This window comes from Melospiza georgiana, chromosome 9, assembly GCF_028018845.1.
Source record: "Melospiza georgiana isolate bMelGeo1 chromosome 9, bMelGeo1.pri, whole genome shotgun sequence".
In the NCBI taxonomy this organism is placed as follows: Eukaryota; Metazoa; Chordata; class Aves; order Passeriformes; family Passerellidae; genus Melospiza; species Melospiza georgiana.
In genome coordinates, this window is record NC_080438.1 from 22,160,975 (window position 1) to 22,182,449 (window position 21,475).

The 21,475-nt window shown below is 58.9% G+C and overlaps 3 protein-coding genes across 3 annotated transcripts; 2 read left to right on the top strand and 1 right to left on the bottom strand.

Annotated features, from left to right (window-relative positions):
* The first annotated feature begins 3,428 nt into the window (after positions 1-3,428).
* Positions 3,429-10,573, top strand: PLK3 (polo like kinase 3). Its single transcript, XM_058030072.1, has 15 exons — positions 3,429-3,599; positions 4,359-4,466; positions 4,555-4,671; positions 5,103-5,232; positions 5,322-5,409; positions 5,945-6,040; positions 6,709-6,904; positions 7,232-7,358; positions 7,753-7,862; positions 7,941-8,058; positions 8,162-8,245; positions 8,441-8,603; positions 8,703-8,832; positions 9,053-9,163; positions 9,532-10,573. Exons 1-15 carry the CDS (start codon positions 3,429-3,431, stop codon positions 9,724-9,726), a joined length of 1,944 nt encoding a protein of 647 aa, XP_057886055.1. The 3' UTR covers positions 9,727-10,573.
* Positions 10,574-11,353: 780 nt separating this feature from the next.
* On the bottom strand, positions 11,354-11,998 carry DYNLT4 (dynein light chain Tctex-type 4). The gene has a single exon (XM_058030598.1). The coding sequence runs from the start codon at positions 11,996-11,998 to the stop codon at positions 11,354-11,356; it is 645 nt and encodes a 214-aa protein (XP_057886581.1).
* Positions 11,999-14,203: 2,205 nt separating this feature from the next.
* BTBD19 (BTB domain containing 19) lies at positions 14,204-21,453 on the top strand. The gene is made up of 8 exons (XM_058030478.1): positions 14,204-14,292; positions 16,227-16,446; positions 16,737-16,790; positions 18,288-18,347; positions 19,607-19,675; positions 19,990-20,121; positions 20,316-20,441; positions 20,556-21,453. Exons 1-8 carry the CDS (start codon positions 14,204-14,206, stop codon positions 20,688-20,690), a joined length of 885 nt encoding a protein of 294 aa, XP_057886461.1. The 3' UTR covers positions 20,691-21,453.
* Positions 21,454-21,475: the final 22 nt, after the last annotated feature.

Sequence of the window (21,475 nt, forward strand, 5' to 3'; positions counted from 1 at the left end):
GGGCAAAAAAGTTTCCCAGTATGTAGATGGAATTTCCCTTGATGCAGCTTGCATTGTGTGCCTTTCATGATTTTACTGTACATGTCCCCAAAGAGCCTGACTCCCTTTTCCCATAACTCCCCCTAACTAGCTGCAGGCAGTCGGGAATTCACCCCAGAGCCTCCCCTTCCCCAGGCCCAACAGGCTGGTGATCTTAAACCTCAGCTCCTCCCACTGTCCCAGATCAGTTATGGCAAAACCTGTGACTGAGATGGGACCCCACACGGGACCCCAGCTGCAGGTGATGGGTCTGTGTCACAGACATGTTTCATGTAAAATCCTTTCCTTAGGATTTTTTTCTCCTGAGAAGCTGAGAGGCCTCAGGAACAAAAAGTAAACAATGATTATCTGCTGCTGTGGAATGCAACGGGTAGATCTGTGCTTGGTCTCATGTGGCTGTTTCTAATTAATGCCCAATCACAGTCCGGCTGTCCAGACTGTCTCAGGCAGTCACAAGCCTTTTTTATCATTTCTTTTCTATTCTTAGCCAGCCTTCTGATGAAATCCTTTCTTCTATTCTTTTAGTATCATTTTAATATAAGATATATCATATAGCAATAAATCAAGCCTTCTGAAACATGGAGTCAACATTTTCCTTTCTCCCCTCATCCTAAGACCCCTGTGAGCACAGTCACAGGTCTGCTCCCCAGCTCCAGCCATCACAGGTCTGCTCCCAGGCTCCATCTCTTGCACAGGAGGTGCCTCAGCCTCGGCAGGACGCGGCTGTGGGCTCCATCCATCCCCTTGCCCAAGAACTCTGCAGAGGCAGCAGGGAGCAGGAGCAGCAATGGCAGCTCTCAGTGCTGGCAGGTCCCCTGTCCCTCTGTGGGGAACCCCGGGACAGCCCCGTCTGTCACCTCAGCCCAGGCCGGGCCCGCCGCGCCTCCCTGCGCTCCGGCTGTCTCCACCCACACACACACACACACACAGACACACACACACACACACACACAGACACAGACACAGACACAGACACCTACACACACACCTACACACACACAGACACAGACACACACACACAGACACAGACACCTACACACACACCTACACACACACAGACACAGACACACACACACAGACACAGACACAGACACACACACAGACACAGACACCTACACCTACACACACAGACACAGACACAGACACACACACACACAGACACACACAGACACACACACACGCGCAAACACACACAGACACAGACACACACACAGACACACACACAGACACACACACAGACACACACACACACAGGCACAGGCACAGACACAGACACACACACACACACACACAGACACCCACACAGACACACACACACACACACAGACACCCACACAGACACACACACACAGACACACACAGACACAGACACACACAGACACACACACGCGCGCGCGCGCGCAAACACACACACGCACACCCGCACACACACACACCCACGCACACACACACACACACACACACACAGACACACACACACCCACGCACACACCCACACGCACACACACACAGACACACACACACACCCCCATACACACCCACACACACACACGCACACACACACACACACACACATCGCCCTCAGACGCTGACTCAGCTCCGGCAGCCCCGAGCCGGGGCCTCCATCGGAAAACCCGTGATGCCCGGGGAGCCCCGGCCGTGATGGGAACAGGAGCTTCCCTGGGGCAGCAGCATCCCAGCCTGACCCGGGCCGTGATGGGAACAGGAGCTTCCCGGGGGCAGCAGCATCCCAGCCTGCTCCCGGGCCCGGTGTGCTGATGGGCAATGGGTGCCTGTGTGCTTCCCCTACAAAAGCTGGAAACACAAGAAAAAAAACCCAGCCGGATCTGTGTTGTTTCCGCTTTCTCTTCAGGCAGGTTTCTCAGTTTTTCTGCAGGAAAAAATATGGAGTTGATTCTTCCCCAGTACCCTAGGGTGAGAGGGGATGTGCTGGGGAGAGCGGGGCTGTTTGCCAGAGGTGCTCATGCAAAACCCTCAGCGCATTCAGGAGCACAGTGAGCATCAGTGCAAGAGCCCTGAGCAGCACTGGGGGGAAACTGAGGCACAGGGCACGGGATGGTCACAGCGTCACCGTGTGTGGTGTGAGCGAGGGAGGCACAGCAGGGAGATTGAGGGGCTCTTGTACCGCTGCTGCTTCACACTCGGGGGAGTTGTGGGTTTGCAGCCACACCGCAGCTCCCGTGCCCGTGGGGAGGGAGCGGTGCCAAGCGCCGTCCGTGGCCCGATCCGGTGACAGCGGCGAGCGCTCCTCACGGCCATTAGGGAGCAGCACCGCTGAGGCACAGCCTGCACGGCCAGGCCACCGCAGCAGCAGGGCTGAGGATGGGGTGCCCAGGCACCGAGGGGCAGGGATGGTGGATCCCATCATCCCTGCATCTCCCGCTGTTCCCTGTGTGCCCAGCGCCCATCTGGGAACCCCTTTGCTGGGCCCTGGCGCAGAGTCAAAAGCCGCTGGGGAGTGTCCACCTGCATCCAAGTTTGTCATAAGGGAGGGAGGGCAGTTCAGGGCACACAGGGACTTTGAGAACCCTCCCTGGGCCACAACCTTTCCATGGGAAGGAGGCGTGAGGACCCCAGCTGGTCGTGTGCCACACACTGGTAACACCTGTGAGGGGAAACACCCCGTGAGTAGGTGTTTCATGTGTGAGTGTTTTTACAGATGTGCATGGCAGGGGGCTATGCATGTCCTGGGAGACAGAGGAGGGAGCTCTGCGCGTTTGTGGGGTCTCAGTGTGACCGCAGGAGAACCCTGAGTCAGGAGGAGGTTGTCCCTGTCCATTAGCTTCCGTGATGCTGTGGTGGGCTCATGTAGCAGTAACCCCTGAGGCTAGTAGGATGGCAGTATTTAAGAGTGGGACTTCTATAGGGTTTAGGGGTTTAATTCTGACAGGTGGCCATTGTCCTCCTAGCTCTGGTGTAGGGGCCAGGCTTGAGTGGAAGAAAGCCCAGAAGAACCCTAGACAGAAGAAGTCTTCTGATGAGATGAATAAGGCTATTCCGCAGTGTAGTCCTTCTTGTACATCCCTCTCCTGTCTGTAGGAGGGGGATGCAGCTACATCGCTGTGTGTGCAGGGGTGTGCCCCTGTGCAGAGGAGACGCTGCCAGGGGTTCACCCGCGGTGTCACAGCTGGCAGAGGGCCCCCAGCGCATTCCCAGAACACCGAAACCCCACCCCCTCCCCGTGCTGCGGCCCCTTTAAGGGCAGCACGGGGCGGTCCGGGGGCGGGGCTCCGCGGTGACGTCATCGCGGTCCCTGATAAAGGCGGCGGGATTCCCGGGGCGGCAGCGGCGGCGCGCGCCGGCGGGGCCACGTGCGCGGGGCGCGGCGGAGCCCCAGCCCCGGAGCCTCCGGATCCTGCCGCGCCGCCATGGAGTCCGCCGGCCTCTTCCCCCCTTTCCCCGCCGCCACCGCCGCCCTCCCCGCGCGGCCCGCGCCCGCCCCGGCGCCACCGCCACCGCCCCGCGCGGCCGAGACCACCCGCATCATCACCGACCCGGTGTCCGGCCGCTCCTACTGCAAGGGCCGCCTGCTGGGAAAGGTACCGGGAATGGGGAAAGGGGGCTGGGCCGTCGCGGAGGGCGCTGGGGTGAGCCGGTGGGGGCTGCGCGCCTGCTCGACCCCCATCGCGGGCGGCCCGGGCTGGATGCAGCCCCCCGGCTGCCGCCCCCGCCCTCCCCGCCTCGCCCGGCGGGCCCGCAGCAGCGCTGGAAGCCGTGAATCACCCGCGCTGGCTGCGTGCCTCGGCGGCTATCGGAGCCGCATCGGTTTCGGGGCGCCCCGCGGCGGGTGCGTGGGCCGGTGGGTGCCCCGGTTCCCAGGGGTGCCGGCCCGCGCCGCTCCGCCGCACGCAACTTTTCCTCCGGCTGACAGCGGCGTGTGTAGGAGGAGGATGCCGGTTCCCAGCCCGGCCCGAGTGGGCTCAGCGGCTGAGTGTGCAGATTGGAGGGTGACATCACGGCAGGAAAAACCTGTCTCCATGGGGCTGCCTTTCGATGGCCTCCGGTCCTCGGGCTTCCTGCCCTGCGCAGGACTTTCCAGGTTGATCTGTCATGTGGAAAGATGCAAAGTCCGGCCATAGTGGGAGGGAAAATGCCTGGAGGTTTTACAAGAAATGGGTGAAGAAAATGCCTGGTTGAGAGCATCATAGTTCAGATCTTAGTGGGCGACGCAGCAGGAGGAAGCGTGTGACGCTCGCCGGGCTGTGCTGCCAGGGAAGGCAGGAGAAGGAGGAGGCTTGTAAGCAGGCAGGGGTAAGGAGCTGTCTCTCACCCATCCGTAACCACCTCTTCCCTTGCAGGGTGGGTTTGCACGATGCTATGAAATGACAGACCTCTCCAGCAACAAAACCTATGCCGTGAAGGTCATTCCTCACAGCCGGGTGGCTAAACCTCACCAGCGGGAGAAGGTGGGTGCCGTGTGGCTGCTGGGGGGCTGGGCTGGGCTGGGGGGCAGCAGCTCACCTGTGCTCACCTGGCACTGCTGCTCTCTGTCAGATCACCAACGAGATCGAGCTACATCGGGACTTGCACCATAAGCACATCGTCAAGTTCTCCCACTACTTTGAGGACTCGGAGAGCATCTACATCTTCCTGGAGCACTGCAGTAGGAAGGTCAGTGCTGCTGTGGCCTCCTTATCAAAGGATCTCCTAAGCAGCCATAGCTGGTTGAGCAGGCCTTGCTAAGGTGTTGTGTTAGCAGTCCCCTTCTCCTGAGCTGTCAGCTGTCACACTCTGAGCTCACTGTAAGCAGAGTGGTTTTGCACAGCACTGGGCACTCCAGCAGCTGTCTGTCTGTCTTTCTGTCTGTCTCAGACTGCCTGCTCATGGTGTGGCCACCATAAATCCAGAGATTCCCATGGCTCTGGTGAGCAGCCTCAGCCTCATGTGGCGAGTCTGCTGAGGTCATGGCTGTGAAAGAAGGATTATTTGTGAATGTGCAACTTCTGGAAGAACTGGCTTTGACCCTGCCTAGCCTATGCCTAGTCAGCAGGGCTGCCTGTTCTCCCTGCCTGCATCACAAGCTGTCTTCTGTCCCTTTGCAGTCCCTGGCCCACATCTGGAAGGCCCGTCATACTCTGCTGGAGCCCGAAGTGCGCTATTACCTCAAACAGATCATCTCAGGCTTGAAATATCTTCACCTCAAGGGCATCCTGCACAGAGACCTCAAGCTTGGTGAGTGCTGTGGGTGGCACGGGGGGTGCTGTGTGGGGAGCAAGCTGTCCCCAAGGGACTTGTGGTGACGCATCGCCTTTGACTTGCAGGCAACTTCTTCATCAATGAAAACATGGAGCTGAAAGTGGGGGACTTTGGGCTGGCTGCTTGCCAGGATGTCTCTGACCAGAAGAAAAAGTAAGTTTGAGATTTTCCTTTTTTCAGAATCCTCCAGGGTTTCACTCTTCTTCTTCCTGTGGCTTCCGAGGAGAATGGAGGTGCAAAGGGTCCTGCCTGGTCTTGAGAGAGGAAGCCTTAGGGCCCCTTCCTGGGGTGAGGGAGCAATTCCTGTTCCAGCTGCAGGCAAGGCGAGGGGGCTGGGGGCTTTGTGGCTGCTCAGGAGTGAGCTTGCAGCCGTCGGGGAGAACAATGTGTTGACTATGGCTATTGTGCCTGCCCGGCTGCCGTGCCGGCTGCACAGGCTGGGACACAAAGGCTCTGTTCCCCCTCAGCTCCGGGACAGGCTCTTCCCAACAGCTCCCCAAGAGCAGCTGCTGCTGACCTCCGCGAGCTGGAGAGGGGGGAGTCTCTATGGGGCTCCTTGTAGATGAAGGGGCCACAAAGAGCAAAATGGAGTGGGGAAGACAAGGGTAAATCCCAGGGCTTGGAGCCAGGGGGAGGCTGTCTGTGAGGGGATGGAGAGCATGCACTGATCTGGTGCTCTGCCCCACAGGACAATATGTGGGACCCCCAACTACCTGGCCCCAGAAGTGCTGCTGAGACAGGGCCATGGGCCGGAGTCGGACGTGTGGTCTCTGGGCTGTGTCATGTAAGTCTGTGCTGCTGGGTGGGGAGGGGTCCAGGCGCCCTGCCTGGGGCGGGGGCAGCTGCTCTGCGGGCAGCCCGATGAGGAAGTTTTCTTGTGCTGTGCCTTGTGGCTCTGCAGCGGTTGCTGGGAGGCAGGGGGAGGGGAGCGGCTGGCTGGATCCTGCCCAGCCTTACTTGGGAGCAGGTGCTGCCTGCAGCCATCCTGGGATGCTGTGTGGGGACTGTGCAAGCAGGACTGCACGGGGTGGGTGTGCTCGTGCTGCTCTCAGCACAGGCTTGACCGCGCTGTGAACCTGATAAACAACGGAAAATCTCCGTGGCTGCTGCGCTGTTTGCTCAGGGAGCGATCGCTGTTTCGGCACATCCAGCCCCTGCCCCGGCTGCTGCCTGCAAGCTTCCTGCTCCCCTTTCCACCCTGATGGCCACAGGGGTGGGAGCAGTGGGTGGCCTTTGCTGCCAGCTCTTTGTCCTTCCTCAAGGCTCCTTGCCTGTTGCTCTAAACAGTTGCTAGGAGGAAGCATGGCCGGATGTGAGCATGGCTGTTCAGGGCTGGAAGTGCTGCTCTCAGCCAGGTGTGGCCAGCCAAATGCCAATAACTTCCTTGCTTTAAGTGCTGCTGAGTCACAAGGCTGGTGGGGATCTGACAGTGGCATGCATGTTCCCTCCCAGGTACACCCTGCTGTGTGGGAACCCTCCCTTTGAGACCTCTGACCTCAAGGAGACCTACAGGTGTATCAAGCAAGTGGAATACACCCTCCCTGTCTTCCTCTCCCTGCCTGCCAAGCACCTCATCACTGGCATCCTCAGACGCAACCCCCAGGACCGTCTCACCCTTGATGAGATTTTGGACCATGAGTTTTTCAAGGTGGGTGGGTGAGGGCCTGGGCCAAGGGACCCTTCTCCAGGGCTGTGCAGGGTGCTGTCCTTGTCCTGTATGAAGGGTCAGTCCTTCAAAGGAAGCAGCTGCTGTCCTGCCCAAATGCCAGCCAGAGGAACTGAGGGATCTGGTATGCTTCTGCTGCCTTGTTGCTATAGCAAGGGGCTGTTTCCTGTGCTGATGCCAGTCATGGTTCTGAGGCTTGACAGAAACACAAGCTGGCTGTCAGGAGGGATGTGAATGACTGTGGTCAGCCCAGGGCAGCTGGAGCATGTGGCCTATGGAAACCAAACCTCTCCCTTGACCTCTCTGCAGGGCTACACGCCTGAGAAACTCCCTCCCAGCAGCTGCGTGATGGCTCCAGAGCTGAGTCCCCCAAATCCTGCAAAGACTCTGTTTGCTAAAGTCACCAAGACACTCTTTGGGAAGAAGAAACCCAAGGGTAAGTTTGTGCATTGCCAGGGAGCCTCTGGGTGACTCTTCCTTCAGGGAGAAGTGGATCCTGTTTTCTGGAGAGACCTTCTGATGGATCTCTCTGGACCCCCTGCCTGGGGACAGCACAAGCTGGGTGTGCCCCTGCCCTTCTTGTGCTGGTGGCCTGGCATGGGTGTGTGCCTGGAGAGCGGATACTGTGCCACAACCCATGGGGCAGTTCCTCCTGGAAGCCCTGTGTTGCATGAGAACTGGGAAGTGAAAGTGGGAGACAGCTGTCTGACACCCTGTCGTCTCCATGGGCATGGGAATAGATAAGAGAGAACTGAGCTACTGGGAGGGGTGGCCTGGATGTCCCCAGCCTCTATGCTCAGCAGTGTACTCATCTCTTGCTCTCCCCTCAGCCAAGAAGGGCTCTTCAGAGGACAGGGATGACATCTCCAAGCTGGTTACTGGGCTGATGAAGACCTCAATCTGTCGGCAGATGAGCTATAAAACTGTGGAAGGGAATGAGGTGAGAACATGTCTGAGGCCATGCAGGCTCTTCTTTGGCAGAGCAGGCAGACCATGATAAAGCCAGGTCTCTCCACAGGCCACTCCTGTGTCGTGCCGCAGTGCCAACTCCAGCCCCGTGGAGACAGTGGTGGAGGAGACATCTCACAAGTCTGCATCCCCCTCCATCCGGGGAACGATGGCCAGCAGCTGTGAAGGTGAGCAATGCCTGTGCCAGCCACCCTAGCCTGCCCCAGGCTTCCTGTCATGCCGGGGCTGATAGCGGGCTGGCTGACTCAGCCTGTCATCTTCTCCCCGCAGCCTTCGAGGATTGCGTCACCGCCTCTGCCATCGTCGAGTCAGCTGTCCGGCTCCTGAGGGCCTGCCTCTCCTCCATGCCTCCAGGTAAACTGGTTGGACTGCTATGGGGCGGGATAGGGGGCTGTGTATCCCCTTCCCCCTGGGATGAAGGCATGGCTGCTACTTGGGGTACAAATAGCACTCTAAATGGTGCCAGAGCCTGCTGTAGGCATCTATTCCCCCTGGGGAGGTGAACGGACAGGGGCTGGCTGGCTGCTCACCTCCTCTCTTCTCCAACAGCAGAGAAAAACCCAGCTTCCCTGGCCCGCCACGAGCACTTTGTCTGGGTGAGCAAGTGGGTGGATTATTCCAACAAGTATGGCTTTGGCTACCAGCTCTCCAACCGCAGCATTGGGGTCCTCTTCAACAATGGCACGCACATGACGCTCTCCCCCAACCGCAGGTGAGCGGTGGCAGTGGGGCTGATCTGTCTCTAGGGGAGCCCCTTGGGTGGGAAGGGGAGTCTATAACATCCCCAAAACTGGTGCTCTGCTCTCTCCAGGACTGTGCATTACAACCCGACCAACAGCAAGCACCTGGTGTTCTCTGTGTCTGCCATCCCCGAGCAGCTGCAGGGACAGATGAGTGTCCTGCACTACTTCGCCTCCTACATGGAGCAGCATCTCATGAAGGTGAGTGCTGGGGCCCAGGGCTGGACCTTGGGCCATGGCTTGACCCCACCACTTGAGCTGGTTGGACTCCCTGCTTGCAGCTGTGGCCAGGTGGGCACACAGGGTTGTGTCCTGAGAGTGGGGACTCCACTGAGAGGGTACCCAGCCTTGGTGTTGTGTGTGCTGCTGGAAGTGCTCCCATGTGTGGGACCAGTGACTTATGCAGACCCTTCTTTCAAAGGGAGGTGACCTGCCCAGCATAGATGACCTTGGGCAGCCAGCCCTGCTCCTCCTGCAGTGGGTGAAGACTGACCAAGCCTTGCTCATGCTCTTCAGCAATGGCACCCTCCAGGTATGTGGGGTACAGTGGAGATGCTCAAACCCTTGTGAAGAGGAGGCCAGATGGTGGCCTTCTGGTCTGTGTTGGATCTTGTCTGCCACAGCCCAATTGGAAAATCCAGCTGTGGATGCAGGATGCTGCTCCGGTGCCTGGAGCTGCTGGTTGCAGCTTCCCCAGCCCACGGAGAGACAGCACTTCAGCTGGATGCTTGTGCCTGCCCCTGTGCTAGGGCTGGCTCATTCCTGCCATGGGGCATGGGCTGGGATGCTCCCAGGCAGGTTGGGGAGGAGGAACGGGTTGAGGCAGGAAATGTGGCTCCATCCTGGCTCCCGACATGCTGTGGGAAGCATGGCTTAAACCAAGCCCAACCTGTCTCCTAGGTGAATTTCTACAACGACCACACCAAGGTGATCATTAGCAAGCCTGACCACTCCTGCCTTGTCACCTACATCAACCGGGAGCGCAACTCTTACACTTACAAGCTGTGCAGTATCCAGGAGCTGGGCTGCTCTCCTGAGCTCCACCACCGCCTCAAATACATCCTCAAGCTTCTCCACGAATGGGCTGAGGCCTAGCCTGGGACCTCGGGGGACCCTGTCTGGACTTGGAGGTTTCCCCCTGCCCTCCCATGGGATGGGAGGGATGATGTGGTGCTGGCTATCACCCTGGGCACTGTGTATCCTGGTGCTCAGCTGGACTCTGGACTAAGACATGTGGATGTGGTTACAGCAGCGGGTCTGGATATCCTTGCTGCTCCCTGGCTCTGGGCAATCGCTGTCTTCCCCCTGGCATCTCTTGCCCTTGTGGTGCTGGTCTTGATGGAATGGACGGGGGTGTTACAAGGAGGTGGTGGTGGGTGAGTGTCCTGCAGCCGGGTTGGGGCTGGCAGGGCCTTGTTTGAGGCTGGCAACTACTTGTGGTGGAGGCTCAGGCTCCCCTGCCCCAGCTGATGCATCAGTTGCACAGACCCTCTGCATGGCCTGGAGATGGCTGCCACAGCCTTGATCTCAAACTTTGGGTGCTGTGGGATAGGAAAACCCCTTCCCAGGAGTGGGCAGGGGTGAAGGGTGCTGCCTGCCCTGCCAGGGGCTCTGTGGGCTGGTGTGTGCCACTCCACAACTGTTACACTAAGGAGGGAGCTGTGCTGGGCCCAACTGTGCCCGGTCTCTTCCCAAATTGTGAATTGTCTGGTACAACCTGAGGTTTGATAAAGGGTGGGACATGGGATCTGAGGACTTGCCTGGAGAAGCCCTCATTTTGTTGGGACCCAGGGTTGTTTCTTATTTCAAGGCAGTCTCTGCCATGTGGGACTATTTATGTATCTTATTTATATGGAATTATTTATTTTCCTGTTGGTCTGTCCTTGTGCAGTTCCCCTCCCCCTGACTCGCCTCAATAAAAACTTATTTGTGTAAGGGCAAACTATGTCTGCCTTATTTGAAACTGGAGTCATAAAAGGAGCTTCAGCATCATTCTTGCTCCAGAGCTGCTTCTGCCTGTTGGGGATGACCCTTCTTGCCACTGACTGGTGCTGGGGGATAAGGTCAGGGAGGCAGGATGGCTATGAGGAGCCCATGTGGTACCTCCACTGCTTTCATGGGGCTGGCACAAAGGAGAGTTAGCTCTTATGCTGGTGCAGCCTTGGAGCTGCCTCAAACTTCTCCTTGCTGCTGCCAAATGCATTCCCAGTCCTTTCAGCCCTTGGACCCAACCCAGCTTCTCCCCTGACTCTGCTGAGCTGCAGAAGGCAGGAGCTATGACCCAGGTGGTGGAGGGGTTGCCTGGGCCCTTGCACTGACATCTCGTGTGATGGGATATGAGCTGGGCATGAAGCCAGGAAAGAGCTCTGTGAGCTTGCTTTGAAGGTGATCTGTGTAATCAATCTGCCTGGGAGCAGCTTGTGCTGTGGGAAGCAGCCTGGGCTGCTCCAACAGCCTTGGGCAGTTGCCTGTTCCAGGGAAATCCAGCCTTTTGTTGTGTTTACTGCTGCTTGGGTCTTTTTGCAAGCCATAGTACTGGGAACTGCAGCGTGGGTGTGAGCTGAGGCTGGAGTGAGCACCCATATCTTGCTCCCTGCACACACCCTGGCCCAAGACTCCAGGTATGACACACAGCTGGACAAAACCTCTTTATTTCAGCTGCTCTCTCCCTACAGCTCTCTCCCTACAGCTCTACAAGACTGGGTGGACACAGAGGCATGTGCTACTCGAAGTAGACCCCATACACTGTGGCTACAGCAAAGAGGGAGGCGTTGGAGAAGGTGGCAGAGGCAAAGCTGTCGGTCTCAGGGTCCCACAGTCCCCGGCTGGCCACCAAGAGGCTCTGCTGGCCCTGCTGGCCCAGCACCACGTGGCAGACCAGCTTGTAGCGGGGTGGCACCACCTCCTTGGCCTGGTTCTGCAGCAGCTCAGTCAGGCTCAGGGCTAGTGGGGCACTGCCCTGGGCACTGTACACTGTGGTCCCCAAGGCACAGGCCAGGGTCCCCTCCAGCACCCGCTGCACCCGCTCCGCATCAAACCTGCAGCCTTTGTCTGGCCCTATCCTGTAAGTGTTTTCAAGGCGGGTCTTGAGGATGGGTTGGAAAATGGGGAGCCCAGAGAAGCTGACACGTCTGTGGAGCATCCAGGAGGGCCGCCTGCTCCCCGGGCCCATGCCGAAGGAGCTGCGGCGGCTGAGGACGGAGTTGCGGCGGGAGAGCAGAGGGGGAGCTTTGCTGTCCTCAGGGCCCCGGGCCGGGGCTGCAGGCTGGGACCCACGGCGGCTGCTGCGGAGTGCAGGGGCCTCCGTGCTGCCTGCAGCCAGCACCTGGGCTAGCAGGGCTATCTCTGGGACGGGCTGCTCAGCCATGGGATGGCCTGCAAAGGAGATGTACCTGGGTGTTAGGTGAGGCAAGTGTGCTGTAGCCCCTCCATTCCCCTGCCTCTCTGCCCTCAGCAAATCCCATGCCTTCTGGCATGTGCGTCTCCAAGAGATGAGACGCAGAGGGACTGGGAGATCCAGGAGATCCATGGCAGCTGTCTTCCCTTCTCCAGTGCCTCCATGCCCATCAGACTCAGCCAGCTGGGGCTGATCCAGTGTGCTAACGCATTGTCCACACAGCTCTCTGCTCTCCCATCCCAGAACTTCCCCCAGCACAGGTGAGTGACTTTTTCCCCAGTGTTTGGTCTGCATCCCACACTTACCCAAAGTTCTGCTACTGTCCTTCCGGAGTATACCCAGGGGACTTGTCTCTGGTGGATATTGCTGCCCAGGACCAATCTTTATCTTGCAAGTTGCTGTGAGCAGAGCCAAACCTGTTGTGCTCCTGGAAGGTGAAGTGTTGCTACGTGACACTGTAGGTCTCCAGGGCTGTTCTGGGGCATGGCTTCTGTAACTCCTTGTTTCCTGGTCCCTGGACAGCTCTGTTCCCCTTCACTCCTGCCCTCTGCATTTTCAGCTGTGTCAGAACAGGGATGTGGTTACTCCAGCCATGGTGCCCTCCAATCTCCCTGGCAGCTCCCTGCCAGCCCTGAAAAATGCAGGCTGGTGTTGGATGTGCAAGAGAAGAGCAGGGGGTGGAGAGTAGCCCCTGTGATCACTACTTTGTGCCCTGACTGTGGGCTGCACTCGGGCTGGGCCCTCCAACAGCTTGATTTTGCTCAGACATTTGCATCCTTAGGCTACTTATGCCCCACTGCACCAAGGGAGAGTGTGTGTGGGGTGGGCACCCATTGAATTATATAATAACATAGTGAGTTGTGTTGGAAAGGACCTTAGAGATCATCTAGTTCCAAATCACCTGCAATGGGCAGGGATGCTACCCCAAACCAGAGTGCTCAGAGCCCTACCCAACACAGCCTTGAACATTCCAGGGACTGGATGGAGCACAGCTGTGGCATGTGCCAGGGACCCTGCTGCTGTAATGCCTAGGGATGAGCAGGTCCCTGGGGGCTCCTGACCCTGCTGGAGTTTCTCTCTGCCAGTGGAGCCCAGCCCAGCTGGTACGACACGGCTGTTCCATCAATGTGCCTTTGTCTGGCTTGGCTGCCGAGCTATTTGAGGAAAGTGGAGACGGCATTTGTGTTTCTATCTCCAGTCAGAGGTATTTATAGCCTGCCTCTGACTAGCGCTGCCAAGCACACTGCCAGCTGGACCCCTTCCCTTGGGGTGCTGCCTCAGCTCCGATCCCCATTCCTGCCTTCCCTTGCACCACCCACTGACAAGCAAGGGTGGATCCCTCTATGGGTAATCCCCTCCTTGGGCTGCTTGGGGCCAGCCAAGGGTTGGAGAATGGCACAGCACTTGGTTTGGGCTCAGGTGAGTGGTTGCTCTAGGGGGTTGATCTAGTGGGTGGCATCCCTGCCCACGGCATGGGGGTTGGAAGTAAATGGTCCCTTCCCACCCAAGCCTTTCTGTGAGGCTGGTGATGCTGTTTTCTGCCTGCAAGCGCCTGTACCCTAAGCAGACATGAGAGCTGCAGGGCTCTGGCTCTGGCTTCCCCCATTTCTGGGGACAAATCTCCCTGCTGGGCTCCAGTATGCTCCAATGCTGCTGCTGGGGACTCAGCCATTCCCAGCAGCTTTCCATGGGGGCTGTGCAGGTGGAGGTGAGGGTGATGTCCGTGCGTGTCTGCCTTTTCCAAAATCCCAGTTGCCAGCCTCCCTTCACCCCCATCTCTCTGCTCCGCAGCAAAGCCGCCAGCTCGGGCCGCACCGTCCCCGTGCCAGGCGTGCCAGAGCCAAGCCCCGAATCACGGCAAGGAATTCCACTCGCCGCAAGAGGCGGATCAGCCCCGCTTCCCCATCCGGCGAGTGCCGGACGGAGCCGCCTTGGCAGCGCGGCTGTGCTTCACGCCTCATTGTCCCATGGCTCCCTCCCACCGCTCCCCCGGCAGCCCGGCCTCCGGCCCCGGCGCTGCCTGCCAGGTTTCCCTAGCAATGGGCCGTGCCGTACGACGCAGCCTGCTGGCTTCCTCCCCGCGGCCTCCCCGGGCTGGCCGGCCTCCCGACAGCCCCGGATCGCCCGCCGCCATCCTCGGGCCTCCTCCCGCCGCCGCGCTCCCTGAGGCCGCCCATGGCCGGACCCGGCTCGGCGCGGCTGCAGGGCGACGTGGCCGCCTTCAGCGCTGCCCTGCGCACCCTGGTCAACAACCCCCAGTTCAGGTGAGGGCCCGGGCCGTGCCGCCTCCCCCCGACACTCCTGCTGCTTTCCCGCAGCCCCGAGCCCTCCGGCTGGGGCCATTGGGGCCCGCAGGCGATCCGGGGAGCCCCGGGCAGCTGGTGGGGCCGACGTGGCTTGTGCAGCGCTCCCCACACACCCGCATGCCAAGAGGAGGCCAGGCCTGCCCCGGTGTAGCCCACCCGGCACAGCCATCCTCTCTCAGGAGGAGGGAGAGCTCCCGGGTGTGCCCAGACCCCCTCTGTCCCCCTGCATGATGCCAACAGGGCAAGGCAGTTTCCCAGGATAAATCCTATACTGGGGCTCTTGCCCTTGTCAGGAATGGGGGTACATTGAGCTCCCCAGGAGCAGCGTCCTCCCTGCTCAGTTCCTCTGCCACCTGGCTTTATTGGTGCTTTATCCCCAGAGGGCATAGCATCCCTCCTCACAGGGTTTGGCATTCCTGCCACCTCTTGCCACAGCAGAGAGCAGAGATGCAGATGCTGCCTTGGCTTCCCTCACCCACATGGTGTGTCCTGCCTGGCTGTGGTCCTCTTCACCCACTTCCTGCTGAGGCCTGGCCAGCCTATCTAACACCAGAGCTATCTAAGGAAATCCCCATTCTTGCTGAAATTTTTGGCCACCCAGAAGAGAAATCCCTGTAAAAACTCCCCAGCCACAGCACCAGGCAGTAGAGGAGTGGCTGACAGTGCCTGGTCATTCTCAGCCCACATCCTGCTGCTCACATCTTTTAACCCATACCTCTTATCCAGCATCCTGCAATCTGCATCCTGCAGCCTGAAATCTGTGCTCTGCATCTCTCTACTTTATCCCATATCCTGCATCCTTTCTCCTGTAGCCTATGTCTCACAGCCTGCACTCTGTAGCTTTTGTTCTTCATCCCACATCCTGCAACCTGTGTCCTGCATCCCAGACCTTGCATGCCATCATCATAGCTGGCATTCCACATCTCACAGCCTGCATGCTGTGTTTTGCTTGCCCCTCTTTACCTGTGGACCTCAATTGCAGAGCAGTTTGTCATGAGCAGTCATGGAGGACCTGTTTGGCTCTGCTCACAGCACCCATCCTGCCCCAGCTGTGTGTCTCCTGATAGACACTTGGGATGACACAGTTGTCCTTCCTTCTGGTAGGCACATACACCAGAAGTGTCCTGTGGGACACTCTGAGGGTTTGTGCATGTCCTCATGGCAGTCAGAGTTTGAGTGGTGTGTCTTCTGCTCATTGGCCTGCTGGGATGGAGGAAGGGACAGGGAGATAGGTGGGCCATAGCCACAAGTGTGCTCAAGCTGGAGACTCCATGTCCTTTGCCTGCTTCCTTTCCCCTGATCGTGCCCCCCTTTTTTGGGGCCAGGGAGCTGGGGAAACATTTTGAGGAGGGGAGGGTTATAGGAGATCAGGGCAACAGGATGGTCCCTGTGCTCTGCTGTATGCCACAGGCTGCCCTGTTGGGCCAGTGCCAGCCCTTCTGGCAGCTGTGCCAGGGACTTCACATCCCTGAGATGATGAGTCAGTTCCCATGAGTCAAGGAGGCTGATCCCGGTGACAGCAACGCTTTCCTTGGCTCTGCTATGCCAAAAGAGAAAGTAACTTTCTCCAGCTGTCCTTGGCCTTTCTCTGCCCTGCTCGGTGCCAGCACCCTGGGCTCTCTGTGCCAGCACCCTGGGCTCTCTGTGCCAGCACCCTGCCTCTCCGTGCTTTCCAGGAGACCTGTCATGCTCACCTCGCCTGCAGCATTCAAATGGCTGGAAAGAGCCACCAACAAGGTCCCCTCTGTTCCCCTGTTGGGACAAACGCCTGGGTTAAAAGTAAAGGGTACTGCCCCCTGTGCCAGGCACTCCTGTGTGCCCTGTCCCAGCCCAGGGAAGGCTGTGTCCTTGCTTTCCAGCACTGTGTCCCTCATGTCCTCTCTCCCCCGCAGCGATGTGATGTTCGTGGTGGGGCAGGAGCAGCAGAAGGTGTTTGCGCACCGCTGTGTGCTGGCGTGCCGCTGCCAGGTGTTCCGTGGCATGCTCAGCCAGGACTCCTCCAGCAGCGTTCCACCCCAGGGCCCCTTCATCCTGGGCAACGTGCAGCCTGAGGTCTTCCTGGCCGTCATTGAGTTCCTCTACACCAACAGTGTCACCCTCAACAGCCACATAGTGAGTGGGGATGGGGCTGGTGGGGACCATGGACGTGGGAGGGACAAGAAGGGGATGCAGGGGAAGGGGTGCTTTGTAACTCTTGGTGTGCCAAAATTGGAGGTGATGTCTTGGGACCTCTGTGCATACCCTGGATGGTGAGAATGGGGACACCACAGCAGAAGACCTAAATTTTTCTTCATGCTGCAGCCTTATCTCGCGTGCTCCACTCAGGAGCTCCTTTACCCTGGGCAGCTGTGCCTATCCACGCCCCCACACACTGATGATGACAAGGTCCCTCTTCCCTGCAGGCACTGGAGGTGCTGACCTCGTCGGTGGAGTATGGCTTGCAGGACCTGTGCAAGGTACGGTGCTATCTGGGCTGTGGGCAGTGGTCCCTGAGTGTCCCCAGGCTGGGCAGCACCCCAGGATGGTCCCTGCATGGCTGCTAGCTGGAGGTGCCTCTGAGGAAAGCGCTGTGGTGAATTACACAGCCTTGGCTCTGCTTTTCTATCCTGGAAAGTCTCTCCAGTGGGATCCCCCTTGAGGGGGTGCAGCCGCGGCCGGGAATCCCACAGGGGAATCCCGAGAAATCACGGGGAAGGACATGGAGTTTCACATCTCCTGCACAGCAAAGGTCAGGAGGAAAGCCCCTGTGCGTTCACCCACACGTGCTCTCTGGTCATCTGACAGGATGATGCAGTTAGAGAGAGCCCCAGTGCTGGGAGCAGTCAGCACCTCAGCTGTGGTGCTGCCAAAGCTGTGCTGCTGCGGGTGGGAAGGTTTTGGGAAGGCAGCAGGGACACAGAGGAAGGGTGGGAGCTGAATGAGGAGGGGCCGGGGAGCTGAAGAGCTCGGTGTTGGGCAGGGCAGCCAGGCCACGTCATCAGCCTGATTCCTGAATTACAGCCTGGCTGAACACGTGAGCTGACATCTCACACCCAGACTTCCCTTCCGTCACACTGGGGAAGTACCTCAGGAGCTGAGGAATCGTGGGCTCCTGTCTGCCAGAGTGGTGGGATGGGACCTGTGGGAACAAGATCAGCCAAAGCCCCGATGTGGCAGAGCGGTCAAACAGCTGTCTGGGCAGGGAAGGGATACAAGGGGTGTTGCAGAAAAGGGGGACCTGGTGCTCCTCTCATGAGTCACAACCCACCACCCAGCAAATGCATCCTGAGGGGGTTGACCTGCATAGAGGAGGGGTGGGAAGGAAAGGGGCTGACCAAGGACAGCTGGTGAAACCATGTCAGTGTCCCCAGCTGCAGGGTGACCCTCCTGCCAATGACTCAGGGCCCCTTCTGTCCCAGCTGACAGCTCCTCCCTGCATGTCACATCCCCTTGGGTTTCCCAGGGACTCTGGTAGGCAGCTGAGACAGGCAGGAGAGAGGTCCCACTCATGATAAACATGCTGGTTTGGCTGCATCCCACCTGCATCATCCGTAGGGGATGCAGCTGGAGATGCAGTTCCCCCTGCAGTCACAGCCAGAGCACCGCTGGCAGGCAGGGCTGGGGCAAAGCTGAGGGCACCCAGTGCACTGCAGCTGGCACCAAGATTGTGCCCTATGGCAGAACATGGATGGCATCTATAGACAGGATTAAGGAACCCACCTGGGGCTATCAGATTGGCTGGGTTTGGTCACATCAGTCTTGGTCCCTGTCTCCATCAGTGGCCAAGCTGGCTGCCCACATCCACACTGCAAGGCCTCATGCCACAGGCCAATGCTTATGAAATCCTGGGGGGCTGGATGTACCTCTGCCCCACATTCCATGTTCTGGGGGCTCAGGGGATGCTGAGAGTTTTGTGGGGGCATGGCAAAGTTGTGTCCCTCACTCTGCCCACCCTCTCCCTGTCTGTCTTACAGCTCTGTGTCAAGTTCATCAAGGACACGCTGAGTGTGGAGCAGGTCTGTGAGGCTCTGCAGGTAAGAGTGACACCAGTGGGGTCACAAAGGCTTAAAAATAACCTGTAGAATCTTGGGGGCAGGAACAGACTTGACCCTTCTGTTCTCACTGGACAGTGGGGCAGGATTTCCCACTCACCCCTGGCCCAGCAGCTGTCCTGCCCACTCCCAGACCATTGGGATTGTACCAGGGCTGCAAGGGACAGTGGGCCACCAGATCCTGGCAGAGAAGTGTCTTCTCTGTCAGCCTGAGCAGGACTGGCCAGAACTCCACAGTGCCAGGGATTTGTCATCATCTCCATGAAAGTGGGAGGCACTGGGTTTTGGGGAGCCAGTCCCAAAAGTCCTGCTGAGAGTTGAAGCACCTAAAAATAGCCTTGCAAAGGTCCTAATGGCCCTTGCCATGCTACTTGGTGGGACCAAGGCTGCTCTGCAGAGAAGGGGTATTTGTTTAATCTCCCACAAGCTGAAACAATCTTGGGGTGAGGTGCCTGCCCTAGAACACAGAGCCCCAGCCAGATGTGGTGCCAGACCACTGCGACAAATGGAGCTAAAATTGGCCCAGAGGAAACAAAACAAGAAACCCCAAAACCCCAGAACAAAACAAACCTGAAGAAAACAACTTGTCTGCCCTCCCCACTTACGATAGCACTGGTCCCCTGCTGTGGTGGAGGGGGACATGATGTTCACCCTGCCTGGGCTGGTCCCGAGTACCCCACACGCAGGGGCTGCTGTGGGGGGATGGGGTTGTGCCCTCCTGGTAACCTGATGGGCAGTGCCAGCCCTGGGATGAGCATTGCTCAGTAGGGCTGGGAGAACATGAGAGCAACCCCAAATTCCTGCTGCAGTGGGGGATGGCAGCAGGAGTATGGGGTGCTTGTGGGAGGCTCTAAGCTGATCCTGTGCCCACACAAGGAGCTCTGGGGACTGGTGGTTTCACGTGCCTGTGGTGTTACCTTGTGAGAACAGCACCAGGGCTTCTTCTTGCCCACTATGGGCTCGGTGAGGTACCTGAGCAGAGGTGGAAAATCACACGTCTGCTTAGAGTGTGACTGGGTGACCATTGTGGGCATTGGAGCCACCAAACATTTGATCTTGGGCAGGCCAGAAAAGGAGGGGGGGCCTTGGTGCCCCTTCCTCCCCACACTCTGCCATGGTACCCAACCCAGAGGGATGTGTGCCTCACCTGTGCCCCTGACAGTGCCCATGTTTCTGTAGGGCTTTGGCAGGGAGTCCCTCCTGCCCTGCACCCCCTTGCAGGTGTCTGTGTTGTCTCACAGGCTGCAGTGACCTATGGGCAGGTGGACCTCCAGCAGCACTGCCTGGCCTTCATCGAGGGCTGCACCGCGGTACGGTGGCAGGTGATGGGCGAGCATGGTGTGGGGTACCCCAGGGCATGGGGGGCACGTGGCATGGAGTACACTGCATGAGGCAAGGACAGGATGGCTGGAGGCTGGGAGAGGACCAAATGGTACTTGGAGAGAAGATGCTGGGTGACTGGCAGAGGCAGGCTGGGGGTTACTGGAGTGCCAGAGGATTGGAGTTTGTATTGGGTGATGCTGGAATGCCAGGCAGGGATGGCACCAGGATGTGTCTGATGGATGGGGGTGGTGGTTGTGTGGGGTGCTGGTTCCAGCACCCTGGTGTTGTGGTGTGCTGGCAGGCAGTGGTGCAGACCCAGGGCTTCCGTGAGCTCTCTGACGTGGTGCTGGCGCGGGTGCTGCGCAGTGACCGCCTGGCCGTGGACGAGCTGGAGCTGGTGCAGGCTGTGCGGGAGTGGGCACACGTCAGCTCGGTGAGTGTCACGCAGCAAGGACCACCCAGGGGTGCCTGGGCCCCCACCAGCCCAGGCTGGGAGTGTAGGCATGCCGTCCCTGAGCCCAGGGCTCTGTGATGCACACAGAATCTGTGTCACTCCCCTCAGGCCCCTGCCTCCCCTGGCGCCCAGGACATCACCAGCCTCATCCCTCACATCCTGATCTCTCACAGGCTGTCCTGGAGCGTCCTGTGCCAGAGGTGGCTGCCCTGCCAGTGAGGGAGCTGCGTCTGCCCTTGCTGGCACCCAGCGAGCTGGTGACACTGGAGAGCCACAACCAGCAGGACCTCCTCATCCCGGTGAGCTGCTGCCTGTTCTTAGTGTCCCCTGACTGACCTCCAGGGCTGGAGGGTGCTGTGGCATGGGCTGAGGAGGACCACACTGCGGTAATGCTGATGCCCCCATGCTCACAGGTGGAGAACATCGCTGCAGCCTGGCGTGCCCACGCTCTGAGGAGAGGCAGTGGGGTGCCCTCCCGCCTCTGCCGTCCCCGCCGGGGCACACGGCCCCGCGACCATCACCGTCACCTCGAGCCACACGCCAAGTAGGGGCTGGGCAAGGAGTTTGTCCAGTCCAGCCAGGGACTCTGCAGCGGGGCAGGCAGTGGGGCTAGGCACTGATGCTGCTGTGGCCAAGAGCATTGATAAGGTGCTTTGTCACATGTCACAGCGTCAGGGCCAGGGCAGGATGCCTGGGTCACCCTAAAAGTGGTGCAGGGGCTGGGGGTAGGGTAGAGCTGGGCTATGCAATGGGTGCAAGGACACTGCAGGCTGCCCAGATAGTGATCCAAGGGTGATGGGGCTGCAGAGATCTCTGCGGGACGGGGATCCAAGATGAGCTCTGCCTTCCCCGGAGCCGTGCTGCCCTCCCCTGGCAGCGAGGCCGTGCTGCAGTGGGAAAAAGCACCAGCAGCTGCCTGGGGCAGGGGCACAGGGACCCTGGGGTTTGGAGGGGGTGCAGGTACGAGGGGACACATGGGCTCTTTGCACGCACTGCTGCACCGACAGGCTCCCAACCCCCGCCAAGCCCTACCAGCAGGCCACACACACAGAGGACAGGCTGCCAGCCCCAGCAAGTGCCACACACACAGTGTACAGCTCTCCTTGCACCCCCCATTGAGTGTGTGCACACAGCTGGGTCTGTCTCAAGCACACATACCCCCCCTTCCAGCTGTGTTCCCCAGGAGAAAGGGCCGGACACAGCAGGTAATTTATATATAATATATATATTTACTCTTTAAAAATAAACCTTCAGTCCCCACTACCGCCTGTACAAACTACAAAAATAAACCTTTGCTCTCTTTGATATAAATAACTTAGATGGCGTGTTTGGG

Excerpts from the sequence above, each read along its gene's own strand:
- PLK3 (XM_058030072.1), top strand. The coding sequence starts at position 3,429 with ATGGAGTCCGCCGGCCTCTTCCCCCCTTTCCCCGCCGCCACCGCCGCC. Across the intron at positions 8,246-8,440 it reads CCTCTCCTCCATGCCTCCAG|CAGAGAAAAACCCAGCTTCC; the intron begins GTAAACTGGTTG and ends CTTCTCCAACAG. Across the intron at positions 8,604-8,702 it reads ACGCTCTCCCCCAACCGCAG|GACTGTGCATTACAACCCGA; the intron begins GTGAGCGGTGGC and ends TGCTCTCTCCAG.
- DYNLT4 (XM_058030598.1), bottom strand. The coding sequence starts at position 11,998 with ATGGCTGAGCAGCCCGTCCCAGAGATAGCCCTGCTAGCCCAGGTGCTG.
- BTBD19 (XM_058030478.1), top strand. The coding sequence starts at position 14,204 with ATGGCCGGACCCGGCTCGGCGCGGCTGCAGGGCGACGTGGCCGCCTTC. Across the intron at positions 18,348-19,606 it reads AGGTCTGTGAGGCTCTGCAG|GCTGCAGTGACCTATGGGCA; the intron begins GTAAGAGTGACA and ends GTTGTCTCACAG. Across the intron at positions 20,442-20,555 it reads AGCAGGACCTCCTCATCCCG|GTGGAGAACATCGCTGCAGC; the intron begins GTGAGCTGCTGC and ends CCATGCTCACAG.